The sequence below is a fragment of the Photinus pyralis genome, unplaced genomic scaffold (genome assembly GCF_008802855.1).
Source record: "Photinus pyralis isolate 1611_PpyrPB1 unplaced genomic scaffold, Ppyr1.3 Ppyr1.4_LG9, whole genome shotgun sequence".
Lineage (NCBI taxonomy): Eukaryota > Metazoa > Arthropoda > Insecta > Coleoptera > Lampyridae > Photinus > Photinus pyralis.
In genome coordinates, this window is record NW_022170878.1 from 21190895 (window position 1) to 21206633 (window position 15739).

Here is a 15739-nt window from a genome sequence, read left to right on the forward strand (position 1 = left end):
GAACTTTTTTAATTAAGCAAAACACGTACATTTGTAGCGAAATGGAAATATCTTGAAGCCAACAGCTTTAGACACAGGAAACTGCGAGCACAATGGGAATTAAAGTAAGAGATAAAGAAATATAATATTTCTGATGATGTTTTGGTTTTTAGAAGGATCTCGATACTGTAGCATTCGAGTGGAATACACATAAGATACAGTGCAAGAAGAATTTGAATGCACCCAGTGGGAAACCACTAACAATGTTTGAGATACCACAATTATATGGAACTATTAACTATATTAACTCTGTTAGTAATGATGACATTAGGAATTGCAAAGAAGAATGTAGTACTTACCTTCAAGAATCATGTGATCAGGATATATATCAGCTTTGTGAGATTATAATGAACGAGCGAAATTCGATCCATACAACTAAATTGATTTGTGCCTATTATTAAAGCCGGCTACACACGATCCGGCAGGCCTGTCAGTTCGAACTGAACAGTCCGCCTGAAGACCGGTCGCCTGATGGACTGGCCACCTTCCACACGTTCAGGCGAATATGAAATATCAGTCTCAATCATGGCCTCTACTGACGACGACGCGTTAGCACTCCTCGGCTTAGTAGTTGCTTTGGGTAAAAAGAAATCCAAAAAAAAACGTACGGTATGGTGTAAAGATTGGTTGAAAAAAAGGAGCGTTTTTTCTCATGTGAATTTGCTGAATGACCTGAAGTTAGCTCCCAAGGATTGGCACAATTATCTACGCATGGATGAAGATACGTATCTGCAACTTTTATCATTGGTAGCACCTTTGATAAAAAGAAAAGACACTGTAATGAGAGAAGCAATCCCAGCACACGAAAGGCTGACGGCAACTTTGAGGTTTCTAGCTACTGGAAAAACCTATGAGGACCTCAAGTTTTCCACTATTATATCACCTCAAGCTCTGAGTTACATTATTCCTGAAACTTGTGAAGCAATATGGGAAGTTCTACACAAGGATTTTATGAAGGTAAGAACAATTTTTTTTAATATTAAACATACATATAAACAAAAACATTATAAATTTCTTGAACATTAAGCATATAAACAAAAACATTATATTTCGTAAATATTAAATATATAAACAAAAACATTATATTTCTTCCATAGAAAATACAAAAACAAGTTCAGTTATCAGTTGTTATCAGCATAAGTGAATGAAGCTAAAAGAGAACTAGCAGTCTGGTACTGGCGAGATGATGCCGACGGTTCCATTTCTTGAACACTTTCTGACTGGGAAAAAAACATGTTATTCTGGGAGTGGTGTTCAATTGAAGCTTCGGAGTTCTGGAGTAGCAACTGCTGCGATGGTGGTGTTGGTGATATTGCGGATAATTGAGAACTTGGGCGGCTAGGATTGGAACTAGATGAATGATTCGAATAATATTCATTTGACGAAGGGGAGTTTAGTAGTAGCAACTGCTGCGGTGGTGCTGGTGTTGCGGAGAGTTGAAAGCTTGGCCGGCTAGAATAGGTACTGGACGAATGATAACGATTAGACAAAGGTGGCTGATAAGCCAGTTTATGATGTGGTGTTAATGTTCCACCCTCAGCTTCAAAAAGTACGTCATTAATAAATTTCTCTGCAAGGCGTCTCTGATCGTTGGTTAAATCTCTGAGTTTCATAGCAACGTTTTTACCAAAAATGTCAAACCGGTCATCCGCTGTGCGTGGCCGTTTGAAGTGGTTGTTGACGGTTGCTAGTACTTCTTTTGTTAACTGTGTTTGGTCATCTGCTTTTTGAGATTTTGGTGTCGGTCTATGGCGAAACTGCGAACCTGAAGCCACACTTGAAGTTTTTTCAGTAGAATCTTGGGTTTCAGGTTCAATTTGAGAGCTGTGTGCATTTGTGTTTAAAGTTTCGGCCTGTGATTTATCCTGTAACAAAAGATTTTTTGAACAGTTTGGTTAGTTTTTTTTTGTGTGTGGAAATATCTATGGTTTTTATAACTGTATTACTTAATCGTATTTCATAAATTGAAAGCATGAAAAAAAAATGAAAAAAATACACAATTTATCGCCAGACATTCTTCATGCATATTTTTATCATGCATAATGCATAATATTGTCTTTTTTTCAGTTTCCACGACTAGAACAAGACTGGAGAAACATTTCTCAGAGATTTCAGGAACTCTGGAACTTTCCCCATTGCCTTGGGGCCATTGACGGCAAGCATGTGAGCATCATCCCCCCATCTGGAAGCGGATCGTACTATTATAATTATAAAGGTTTTAATAGCATGGTGCTATTAGCCTTAGTTGATGCAAACTATCGTATTTTAATGTGCGATTTCGGAACAAATGGCAGGGTGTCTGATGGTGGTGTATTACAAAATACCAAATTTTTTGAAAAACTACAAAATAATCTCCTGAATATTCCTGGAGAAGAAACTATCCGGAATACCGACAGAAGCCTACCATATGTATTCATAGGAGATGATGCATTTCCATTGAGGGTAGACCTAATGAAACCTTTTCGACAGGCAGCCTTGACTTCTAGGGAGAAAAAAATTTACAACTACCGTTTATCACGAGCTAGACGTATTGTGGAAAATGTATTCGGAATATTGGCTGCCAGATTTCGGATATTTCACACTTGCATTAATTTAGAACCGCGAAATATTGAATCCGTTGTAATGGCATGCTGCATGTTACATAACTTTTTGATAGTTAAGTCATATATTCCTCCAGAGTGCTTAGACTATGATGATACGGAAGAAGGTGTGACACATTTTGAATTGAATTCACAAGGTTCTAATATGGCTAGCTTGCAACGAAGACCATTTGGAAATACAACGAATGCAGCAAAACAAGTTAGGGAGGCCTTTATGAGTTATTTTACGAATGAGGGTAGAGTTTCTTGGCAAGATAGATTCATCCAATAAAAACTTACCTACTAATAATACTATTTTATAGGGTGGTCCAAATTGGTCGCTCTCTTATGGGAACACCCCTGTTTGCCCCTCAGGCACTGTGGTACATTTGTTCCTATCTCTTCAAATAAAGAGTGTTCCCATAAAAGAGCGTCCAATTTAAACCACCCTAGAAATATACACAAAAAAATGTGTGTTTATTCAATAAATAAACAAACAAAACTACTGAATGTTTCTGTCACTTACCTCATTTTCGCTTTCTTCGTCATCCGAGATATTGCTTCGAGAGTTTCGAGAGACTTCTTGGTCTTCCACAAAGTTCAACGAATCATAATACCAAAGTTTGGGATGGTAAACTTCATCGGCCCCTGATCCCGTCCTCATTGAATCCTTCACTTTTTTTGCTTCTTTTCGAAAACTACTCCTCAAATTATTAATTTTTTTTAAAACAGTAGACTTCGTACAAGAAGGATCAATTTCCTTCAATTTTTCTATTAATTTTAAATACGCCGCTTCTTTCTTGCCACGGTCGTGATAGTCTTTCGATTTTACTTGCCATAGACACGACTCATTGCGATAAATCGCGATAAATTCTTCTAAACACGTGTTTTCTCTTGCTCGCGACATGATAACGACTTCTGTACTCTGGTTCTGTACTACTGAACTGTTTCACTTGACAGCCTGACGTCTCAACAGGCGGCCGTGCCATACACACGTTCAGGCTTGTCTTTGAGTACGTCAGGCCGGACGGATAACGAACATATATTTGATCTTTCTCCGGCCGCCTGAACAGTCTTAACTGACAAGTTGACCGGAATATATACACGCTCAGGCGACCGGACTCCAGGCGGACTGTTCAGTTCGAACTGACAGGTCTGCCGGATCGTGTGTAGCCGGCTTTACGTGATGAGTAAATTCCTTGTAATAGATTACTTTCATCCGTTTTATGATATTGTATAAGAATGCATGTAAACGTTATAATCTATATCTATAATAAAAATGAATGTTTGTATGTCTCTTATGCCTGCCTAAACCGTCCATCCGATTGCGATGAAACTTTGGGGAATAGTTGGACGTATGGCCGGGAAGGTTTCTATATAATAAAAAAAATGTCCGTCTGTCTGTACGTATGAATGTTCCTTATGCTTGCCTAAACCGTTCATCCCATTGATATGGAACTTTGGGTAATGATTGGTCATATTTCAAGGTTTTTATGCAAGTAAAGAATAGTTATTTATGTATCAAGGGCATTAAGGCGATATTTATGCCGAGGGATTGTAAGTCGCCCGAGGGTTAAATATCGAGTAATGCCCGAGGTGCATACAAAATTTTATTTTTCATCGTTCGAAATAATGCATTTGTGCAGCATTTCCAATATACAAATATGTAATGATTATTGTTTGTCAACTTTATATCAAGTAGCATCTTTTTTTATTGCATAATATAACTCCCGTCAATGTATTTGACAGGCCGTTTGAGGGCATAATGAAATGACAATCTATTATGCCCTCTCATTATGCCCTCCGGCATCATAGACTGCTTTATATATCTCATATGACAGATATAATTGGCATATAATAGGCAAATGAAAAATAAAATTGTATTCGTTCTGTCTCTTATGATGCCTCTGCCAGCTGCCTAAACCGTTTATCCGATTGCGATTAAACTTTTGGGGTTAGACGTACGTCCCTAAACTGTTCATCCGATTGCAGGACGAATGACTATAAATAAAAATGAATCGCGGAAATTTATTTAGGCGCATCAAATTAGATAGTTCTTTTTTGTTGAGCTTTCGTTATCGAAGCATGTGACGCTCTAAGCTAAGGCAAGCAAATAAGAAACTCTTTTCTTAAAAATGTAAGCAAGGAATAATAATCGACAAGATATAAAATATAAATTCGTACCTACCTACCCTACATCTGCAGCTGATTTAAAAACATGTCCGCAAATTCTATTTATAAAAAGGGCAAGGTTTGCCGCGACTACAAAATTCATTTCAACCTCTGCCTCTGAGAACGACCCAACATACAATTAAGCCATCAAGGGATTAAATTTACCAAAGGTTTAAGAAGTAGCTAATTTAAGATTTACTATAAACTACGTTAGGTACGACGAGGTACTCATTGGTACGGGCTTTCTCTCGCTTGGAAAGAGTGTCCAACATAAGGATGTCTATCATGGAGGTCAAAGCCATAGAAGATACAATGATGGTCAAATTAGTGAAAAGATGCGCAATTAAACCATTATTATCGTGCTTTAGAGAAAAAAAAAATTCCGATTACTTCCGAAGATATGACAGAAAAACCGAAACTTGCCGATTTTATGTTTATTTTTTGCTGGTGTTATTTGAAGAGATACAACAAGATGGACAAAAGACGCCTTCTCATTGCTTTTTTTTTAAACTCTACAAGACAACACGCGCGCATAACTTGAGAGCATACCTACCTATCGGATAAATTCCTGGAAAATAGAAAAAATGTTAGATACTTGCGCGATTAAGATGTTGTGCGTAGATGCACCATCCTGTTGAAACCAACAATTTCCAACTTTTGTTCTTATTTGTGTGACGTAGGTACATAGTTGTATTCGTAATAAAAGTGCTACTAAATACATTGTGACTTTTTCCACGGGCCATATAAAAAAGTATAGTTTGTGATCATTTCTCCGAAGCAGAACGTTGTATTAAGAATCTTCCAACGGTGCTCAAATGGGGGCAAGTAGAAAGTATTTTTTGGGAACAAGAAAACGGCAGTTCTAGGTTCTAATGTAAACCCGAGTGTCTTCAAAAAGTTGATGATCGAGTCCAATACTCCACATACTTCCTTCCGCTTTTGAGGTTTCGACTAGAACCAGCAGGATTATATTGTGCCAGTAGAAAGGTCAAATTACCGCAACTTACAACGCCACTTGAACCACTGAATTCATTACTTCTTTCAGGGCAAAACCCTCTATCGAAGCATTTCTTGCAGAATATTCAATGTATCAACGTTATAACTGATGTGTATTCCAAATGACATCATTTTTTGGTGCAAATATAATTCGGGAAGGGGTTTCAATCCAAATTTTAAAGTATTATTTTTTCTGTAACCAAGATCATACACATCCATCCCAACATGTAACTACGAATACGAAAATTATAAACACTCGTGCGAAGCCGGGTCGGGTAGCTAGTAAATAAATAAATAAATACCGATTTTGTCCACATGTTTGATAAAACAATATTTACTACTCTCGAGAAGATAGTTAATGTAAAGTTAGATCCTACCCAGTTAAATGTGGCATCTTTACCAATTAAAAATGGAGGTCTTGGCATTCCTAGAGTTGCTGACATTCATTTAGCCGCCTTTCTTTCTTCCATATACGCTGTTGCAGCTGGTTTAGTCAACTCCTTAATGTTTCTAACCGGAGAAATTGACTTGACTTGTATAAGTGGATATAATGAGAATTTAGGAACTTGGCTTTCACTAAATTATGGGAAACTTCCTATAGAACCCGCTATTCAGAAAAACTGGGATACTATAATCATCAGCAGGTTGAGTGATGATTTGAAATTAGAATCCAGTGTCGATACAGCAAGATATCTAGCCTGCCAATCATAAGTTTCTTGAGCGTGGCTCAATGCGCTTCCTTGTAAAAATCTGGGAACGCTACTGAATGATAATGTTTTTCGAATAGCACTGGCTCTACGTCTAGGTTGCACAATTTGTGAATCCCACCACTGTATATGTGGCATGCTTGTTGACCGTCAAGGCACACATGGTCTCCCTTGTCAGAAAAGTGCTGGAAGATTATCACGTCATCGCGAACTCAATTGCATCATTCAGAAAGCTCTTGCCTCAGCAAACATTCCTTCAACGTTAGAACCCCTAGGACTATCAAGAACAGACGGAAAACGGGTAGATGGTATGACCCTGATCCCTTGGTCTCATGGTCTACACTTAATTTGGGATGCGACTTGTTCTGATACACTTGCCTCTTCTCACTTGTCACTTTCCTCGCATTCCACTGGAGAAGTTGCGAGACAAGCTGCTGCTAACAAGGTGAGGAAATATCAGGAAATTATCAATGCAGGTTACCAGTTTTTACCTTTCGCTGTTGAAACCCTTGGGCCCTGGTGTACAGAAGCTATGCAATTTGTAAATACTTTGGGAAAGAAATTGAAAAATGCCACAGGAGAGCACCGTTCAAAAACATTCCTTATTCAAAAAATTAGTCTTGCCATTCAGCGCGGCAATGCTGCTAGTGTTATGGGCACTTTTCCTTCTACAATCTCTTTAGATGAAATTTTCTTCCTCTCTTCAATCTTTAAACCTTTTTTTATTAAATACTTATTAAATAATCCTTAAATAAAATATATAATATTTTAAACAAATAGTAATTACGAACATTTCTAATTTAAAATTAAATTGGAGCTTTTTTTGAACATTTTATCAAAGTAGGGTAAGTATGTTTGTTTATTGTTACACATTTAATTTGGTAATTATTGATACAACATGTACAATTATTGTTAAATTTATATTATTGCAAAAAAAAATTCAATACAAATGACTAGAGAAAAGGCATCTATTAATATCTATTTACTGGTACGGTATACCTATACAGGGTCTTAAACTTAAGTCGGCACTATTGCTAACTTCGTTATTATAAGAGATACTAGGGTCGGTTACATTCGAGAACTAGATAATATTTAATGTAATTTTTTAATAATAATTTTGAGAAAAAATTTCAAAATATTAAGATTATACTCTTAAAATTGTAAGATTATAAACTCAAAATTTTGAGATTTTTTCTCAAAATTTTGAGATTAAATCTCAAAAAATTAAAATAAAATAAAGTATATTGTGGCACTAATACGCCGTCGAATGAAACACTCACAAGATTCAAAAAGGTTTATGCAATATTACAAAAAACATGAGAGGTAATTTTACAAAAATATTTGTAAATTACGTAAAAAACATAAATTACTGGTAATTTTGCTGTAAAATTACGGTTTTAAAAATTGGTAAGTTACATAAATTACATAATACCATAAAAAACATAACAATTGGTAATTTTACACATAATATTACGCACTTTAAAAAAAAACGTGTAATTTCACATCACTACTTACTACCATAGGTTACACCTTGCTATTGATAGTTCAATAAAAAATACCATTGTTGACAGAGACAATCCAAATCCAAGAAAGACAAACGCAAAGCACAGATGGCGTAACGTTAGCACCACGTTCTCGACATCATCAGCTCTCGGCCTTTTCATATAATCTTCTTTCATATCTGTGTATACTTTACTGCCGATCCCGGATTCTGTAATTGCTACAACAAATCTCTCCAGGTAAACGCTAAAGTAATGGTTGCGATAGTATTTCACTCGCCAAACTATTTCGCCAGTGATGCTGTTATCCGTAATTTTGTATAAGTTTAGTGTATTATATATATAATCAAAGAAACCTTTTACCCTAAGGTGTAAGGTACATAATTTTAATTTACATTTCAATTTCGTGTACAAATTTTGTCCATTGTTTCTTATCTCTTGCCAGTTTTCTCGCTTCTGCCCACGTTCTTCCTTTTCTTTTCAGTATTGCGGCCACTTCATCGTTCCACGTTTTTTTGGGTCGTCCTCTTGTTCTTTTCTTTTGCACGCCTGATTCCCATATCCTTTTAACTTGTCTGTCGTTGTCCATTCTGCATATATGCCCAAACCACTTCAGTTTTTGTTTCTCTGTCATGTCAATAATTGACTCAATTTCCAGTTCTTCTCGCACCGCCTCATTTCTTATTCTGTCCATTCTGGTGATTCCTTTAACTCTTCTTAAGTATTTCATGTCGGTGGCCTGTATTTTACTTTTCATAGTATTCGTCAGCACCCAGCTCTCACTTCCGTATGTTAGGATTGGTCTAAATACCGTTTTGTATACTGTCATTTTTGTTTTTGTACTAATTTCCTTTCTGCCTATAAACGCCGTGTTTAGGCTGTGGTATAATCTTGTTGCCTTACCAATTCTCTCGTTAATTTCCATTTCCATATTTCCCTCTCTGTCTATCAATACCCCTAAATACTTGAATGCTTCGACTTGTTCTATCTTGTTTTGATTTATTACTATGTTAATGTTCTTGTTCTCCTTACTTATCACCATTACTTTTGTTTTATTCGTGTTTATTATCATGTTTCTCTTTGTTAATTCTTCTTCCCATATCCGTAGGTTATCTTGCAGGTCCTTCTCCTTTGCTGCACAAATCATTACGTCGTCCGCAAAGGCACATTCTGACACGTTCACGGGTATTAGCTTGTTGGTACCGATATGCACCTTTTTGGTTCTGGTTGCTGTTGCTTTGATGATATCGTCCATTATCAGTAGAAACAGTATTGGGCTCAGGACCCCTCCTTGCCTTAAACCTTCGCTTATTTCAAATGTTGTCGATTGTCTATTATTCTTCCTCACATAACTTTTGTTATTTTCGTATAACCCCTTTATTCCTTCTATTAACTTTGCACTCACCTTCCTTTGCGTTAGACTTTTCCATATTACGCTTCGCGGTACTCTATCGAATGCTTTTTCAAGGTCCAGAAAGGCCATGTAAATTTCAGAATTTTGCATTTTGCTTTTCTCTATCATTTGTTTGATGCTGAAGATATGATCCTGTACGCTCCTTCCTTTCCTGAAGCCACTCTGAGTGTCTGCCAGCTGCTCTTCTATTTGGATTCTTAGTCTTGCCTCCATTATGTGTTCATATACCTTTGATACCACACTTAGTATTGTAATGCCCCTATAATTACTGCAGTCTCTACTGTCGCCCTTCTTGAATAACGGTATTATTATTCCCAACTTCCAGTCTTCTGGTACTTTTCCCGTAGTCCATGCCTTGTTGAAGATTTTTGTTAGCATTTCTGTCCCTCGCGCCCCTAGGTTTTTCAGCATCTCTGCATTTATCTTGTCGTGGCCAGCTGATTTCCCTTTTTTTATATACTTTATCGTTTTCCTCAGTTCTTCCATTTGTATATTACTGTCCTCTTCGCTTTCTGTATAGCTGATTTCTTCCTCGGTTAGAAAATTGGCTTGTGTGTCTAGGTTGAGCAGTTCTTCAAAGTATTCCTTCCATCTTTCTATGATTGCTTTCTCTTCTGTTAATACACTGTCATCTTTTGCTTTCACGTACTTCAATGTGTGGTGTTTATCTTTCCTTAAGTTTTTTAGCACTTTATAAAATAGTTTTTGGTTTGTTTTGCTATCTGTCTCTATTTTTCTTCCGAACTCTTCCCATGTTTGCTGTTTGGATTGTAGTACCATTGCTTTTACTTTTATTCGCTGTTGCTTGTATACTTGGTAGCTGGCTTCCGATTTCAGACTTAGGTATAGTTTCCATTTTTCTTTCTTGATTTTTACTTGTTCTTTTAATTCTTAATTCCACCATTTCGTTTGTTTTTTGTTTTTATTTATGCCTATTACACCACACGTTTCTTTCGCTGTTGATATTACGCTTTCTTTGAAGAGCAGCCATAGTTGCTCCAAATTCATGGTTTCCCATTGTGCTGAATCTTTTTCTGCCTTTTTTTCTATTTCTTTTGTAAATTTCATAAATATTTCCGGTTCTTGTAATTTATATGTCCTAATGGCTTCGTTAACTTTTGTCAGGTGTGATTTTTCCACGCAATTTGTTTGCATTTCTGTAGCTAAACGAGACTTTGCAACTACTAAGTAGTGGTCGCTGTAAATTTCTGGTCCCCTTTTTACTTTGACGTCTATAATTTCTTTTCTGTATTCTCTATTAATAAGAATATAATCTATTATGGATTTTTCGTTTCTGCTCTCAACTTCTCTCGTAAACTTGTGTATCTCTTTGTGTTTGTAGAATGTGTTTGTTATTATTAGGTTGTTGTCTACACAAAAGTTTATTAATCTCACTCCGTTATTGTTTTTATGATCTTCCCCTTGGTTTCCGATTACGTCTGCTCCCTCATTTTTCCTTTTTCCGACTCGTCCGTTAAAATCTCCTAGTATTATTAATCTGCCGCTTATACTTTCTGTGATTGCTGTCAAATCTTCCCAGAATTTGTCTTTTTTGCTAGCTATTTCGTCCTCGCTAGGGCCGTAGGTTATAACCAGGGTGATTGTGTTTTGTTGGTTTTGTTGTAGTTCCACTTTTAGAACCTTCCCTGATATAAATTCCCATTTCTTCAAACATTTTACATGTTCTTTTCTTATTATACAGCCCACTCCTTCTGCTGCTCTTACTTCCGGTTTTACTCCACTGTATAGTAGTGTGTGTCCTCTTTCGAGCTGTATTATTCCTTGGCCTTTCTTCTTTGTTTCTGTAATTGCTAAGAAATCTAGTTTTGCGTTTTCAAATTCTTCTACCAGTTCGTGCTCTTTGCCGTTCAAGCTTCTAATGTTCCAAGTGCCTATTCTTAAAGTTGTTCCACCCTTCTCTCTACTGTGCTTACTTTTGCTATTTCTTTTGTGCATGTCCATTTTCGTTGCGGTTTTCGTCATCTCGTGTCCAGTCCATCTCTTAATCAGTTTTTTGGGTTGCCTACTGGATTTCCATTACTTGCCACTTCCTCTACTGCATTCTTTCTTCTATTCCACCTCCATTCCCTTCCTTCTATGGTGATCTTCTGGTATCCAATTTTGACAGTTTTTCCTAGTTTCCTTTCTTCTTCCGCTCTTTTCCTGATTTGCTTGTCTATGTCTCTTTCTTTTCTTGTTAGGTCGTTATTTATGAATACCTTCTCCTCTCCCATATTTCTTAGCTTCATCTTATTTTGCAATATCTTTATTTTATCCTCAAAGGTTGCGATAGTATTTCAGTCGCCAAACTATTTCGCCAGTGATGCTGTTATCCGTAATTTTGTATAAGTTTAGTGTATTGTTGTATTCTCTCTGCACATTAACCAACTGATCTTCTAATGTCACAATAGCACAATTACGATATTTGCTGATATTTAAAAAAACCGTGTAATATTCCCTAGAAACTGTTATGGGAATTGTCAACGTCTGCAGTTTTCTGTACAGTTTACAATCGGTGACGTTATTGCTAAATTGGTTTTTAAAAAACAGTTTATGACCATATATAGGCAGATTTGAGTCTGCCAGTTGCTTAGGTTGCTGATTTGAAATTCATATTGCGGTTGAGTCAAGATGTTAATCAAGTTGGCCGTGAAGCCACAATTGATGTGGATAAAATATACCAAATACGTGATTAGAACACATCGGAGGGCAGTAGATTTCGGAACTTTGGCAACGGAACCCAGAATTGTGAGTGAAGTCAAATTTGTCATCGCAATCGCCATTTCCCATATTCCAGCTTCTTTGTTCGCATGACATAATAAGCCACCACGCCACCGTGACAATGACAAAACAGACGGCGATTAAGATCCAGACTTGTTTTTCAAAGGTAACGAAGATTACCTCCATCGGGGGTATGGTCTTCGCACGAGGAACCATCCATAAGGCATTGTCTCTAAGAAATGGCGAGGAATAATCATGTACATTCTCCTTAGAAATTGGAACATAGTTCACATAGAAGAAAATGTTGGACTTTATCATAGCAGGATCTAGGATTCCTAATTCTCTACTAAGATTGCCGTTGTAATGCTCCGCTAGTAATTTAATAAGAAAACGTTTATAGATAGTGGTCAGCATCTGAGGTTTTCTTTCACTCAATACTCCACCAACACTATCATTTCTATCACCATATCTAATTGGGCATCCATTTACGTTCATTGGAACGTTAGTGTCTTTCATCTTTATCCCCTCATAACAGTTGTAGATTTGGATTACATTTGGATTATCTCCACATCCATTCCCTACTTCGAAACGGTTCGCTGTATACAAAACTTCATCTTCATACACGTAAACGAAGACACTAAAGAAACCGTCTTTCCATAAACTTCGAAACGTTTCGGTAACGTTACGTTTCCAGGAGGTAGAGGTGATTATCAAGAGCCGTATAGTTCCATGACCTTTTCCGAGTACTTTTGTCCTCAACGTGACAAGTTGCTTTATTTTGTCTTTAAACATGTTTATATCATTCAAACACATAATCACGTGATCTGTATTGTAAATTTTATGCTGATGATCGATATTTTTGTTGATATTTACCACCGTTTTAGGAATTGGGGAACCCCACACACTGTCGCATAGTTCACTATCATCTGTTAAGACACTCAACGCCATGGAGTCATGGAAGATGTTCTTAATAATTTTTTCTGCACAAGCTCTTCTTAATTCTCTTTTGTTTTCTTTGTAAGTCAAAGCGCCTGTCACCACGTAGACAAAAAGGTTGAGTAATAAAAGGACTTTCATTATTTCTATATGTTAACTTCAATACAGGAAACGCAATACTATCCCAAACTCACCTAATATCTTTCGAACATTAGGCAATCGATTACCATGCTTTTTCCTTCTGACGCATTGTACGGTATAAGTAAAGTAATTACTAAGGTATTACTGAGTAAATAATACCTTCTGTTTAGCATTCCATAGAAAGATACCATTTGTACCGATCGAAAGTTTCGTCAGCACCAATCAGAAACGTTACAATCCACAAAGTCAAATACAATGTTTATTCAACTTCAAGAAAAGTGTTGTTTATTAACAGAAGTGCTTTCAGTATAAGGTAAGTGCCTATACGCTTTCCCAAATTAGAATTGGGCATCCATTTACATTTACTGGAACATTAGTGTAAGTATTTTATCTCCATTTCGTCATAACGACTGTACTTTTGGATTACTCTTGGCGAATCTCCACGTGCATTCGGTTCCATTCATTTGCCCCCCCCCCCTACCATTTAGAGATATGATAATCATAATTTTACTATAACGTAATGCCCTCGTTCGTTAAGCGCCACCGATAGTAACTCTGGCGCCATTATCGTTTTTTTATAAATCCATTGTTCCATTTTACGTACATATATCCGTGGGACAAATATGTATGTCTGATGTACGTAGAGTGGTGTACGATGACAAACTATAACTCTATAACGTACAAGGTACCGCGGGCAATTTCGGTCAACTGATAATTTGGTGCAGTTGTCGGGTACCAAGATCCGCTTTCCTTACCTTAGTTTTCTAATTTCTGTAGCTGGACGGTACGCGTGAGTCATTACTCATTACTATAAAAGTGGTAATAGTATAACACTCTGTGTCCTAGTCCGTTTTCCTTTTTTTATTGTCTTTATTTTATAATGGGGGGAGTATTAGATAATTAGCTACTCTTCCCACCCAACCTACTATACAATCACAAACAGCCATGCTTTACCTGGGATTCGAACCCAGTACCTTTGTAGCCAAAGTTAAAGCTATTAACGTAAACTCATCAAAACTCATAAAAAATGTGGGTTAGCATTTTGTAGTTGTATGACGTCACGGCGCTAAAAACTCACATTAAAAAAATTCAGAAATTGAGAAAAGTTACTTAAAATAACTCGCCAGGAAGCTAAAAAAATAAATAGAAATTTTCGTCTTAGGGCGAGTGACTAGCGGATTTTCTATGAATTGGTCAGAACTTCCCGAGAGGTCATGTAACAGACTATAGTGCACAAAGGACAACAAGTTAAAGCTTAAATATTCTTATAAATAAGAAACTTAGCATTGCGCAGTCCGTGCATCTGCATACCTGATGTTTACAATATGCGATATGTTTGTCTTTCCTAAAAGCATCAGTTCCAAAAAATATCTCCATAAATAAAAAGATGACATTGCTCAGTTTGCGCATGCGCACATTTGATTTTCACAATATGCTATATGCCTGTCTCCTGGCCTGTTTTTACTAGAAGAATTTTTGGTTTACAAAGAAATAATCACTACTAAGAAAAAAAACAGCACTCATAGGACAAGAGACAAACACCACGCTATAAACGCCCGGGCGAAACGGATTAAAGAAAATCATAATTACCTTGTAATGTCAACAATTTGAATATTCAGCCTTGCAGTGCAATTTCCATTAAACAAACACGTACAAAAAAACAAGTACGTACATGTCTTGCAGATAAGGCACAATTATTAACACCCCTACCAACCGCTCTTGTAACATCTTTGTTTATGAATTTTATTTACTTATTTCCACATGTTTCAATAGCCCTTAAGTACTCTCCTTCGACATTCCACTCTCGGGACATTCGCACTGCAAGTTTTGACATCACCAATGGGTACCTATATTTCTTCCATACATCCCAATTTGTAAGTACCCTCCTACGATAATCCGCTCTTGAGATATATGGAATTATATCCGATTACGATAAGGGGTCGAGGAGGAGGGCTATGGCCGGTAGAAATTAATTCCTTTCGTCGAGACCTTTCATTAGAGTACCATGAAGGATAAAACCAGTTTCGCCCCCACCCTCTTTTTGATAAGGGGCAAGAAAGAAGGGCGGTAGTTTGTAGAAAACAGTTCCGTTTGTTGAAAAGTTTAATTAGAATACCATGAAAGATCCAAAGCGTGCATCTGCGACATCTGTTTACAAAATTAATTTTATCGACATGGTTATCTACGCCCGGAGAAAAGCATGAGATAAAATTTACAAATATTACGCGAACAATTTTGAGATGTTCCTTAACTTATAACACGTAGTTATTTTACAATTAAGTAAAGAAAATAAACAAATTATTGTAACGTAAATTTAATTACTTTCTTGATTTATTACAACTTATTAACAATGAAACAGTCTTTATTACGAATTAATTTATAACGCTATAACCTTTTCGTATTGGCAAAAATACCAATTCGATAGGTTCATGAAGAGGTAACGTAAATACGGTCAATCGTTAAATGGACAACAAAATAAATCAATCAAGAAACAAACTACCTGGTAAGAAAACTGTATGGCAATGTTTCATACAA

General features: G+C 36.6%; 1 protein-coding gene across 1 annotated transcript; it reads right to left on the bottom strand.

Moving 5' to 3' along the window:
- Positions 1–1111: 1111 nt before the first annotated feature.
- On the bottom strand, positions 1112–3790 carry LOC116180952. The gene is made up of 2 exons (XM_031501147.1): positions 3145–3790; positions 1112–1904 (listed from the first exon to the last, which is right to left on the bottom strand). Exons 1-2 carry the CDS (start codon positions 3523–3525, stop codon positions 1161–1163), a joined length of 1125 nt encoding a protein of 374 aa, XP_031357007.1. The 5' UTR covers positions 3526–3790; the 3' UTR covers positions 1112–1160.
- Between the last annotated feature and the right edge of the window lie 11949 nt (positions 3791–15739).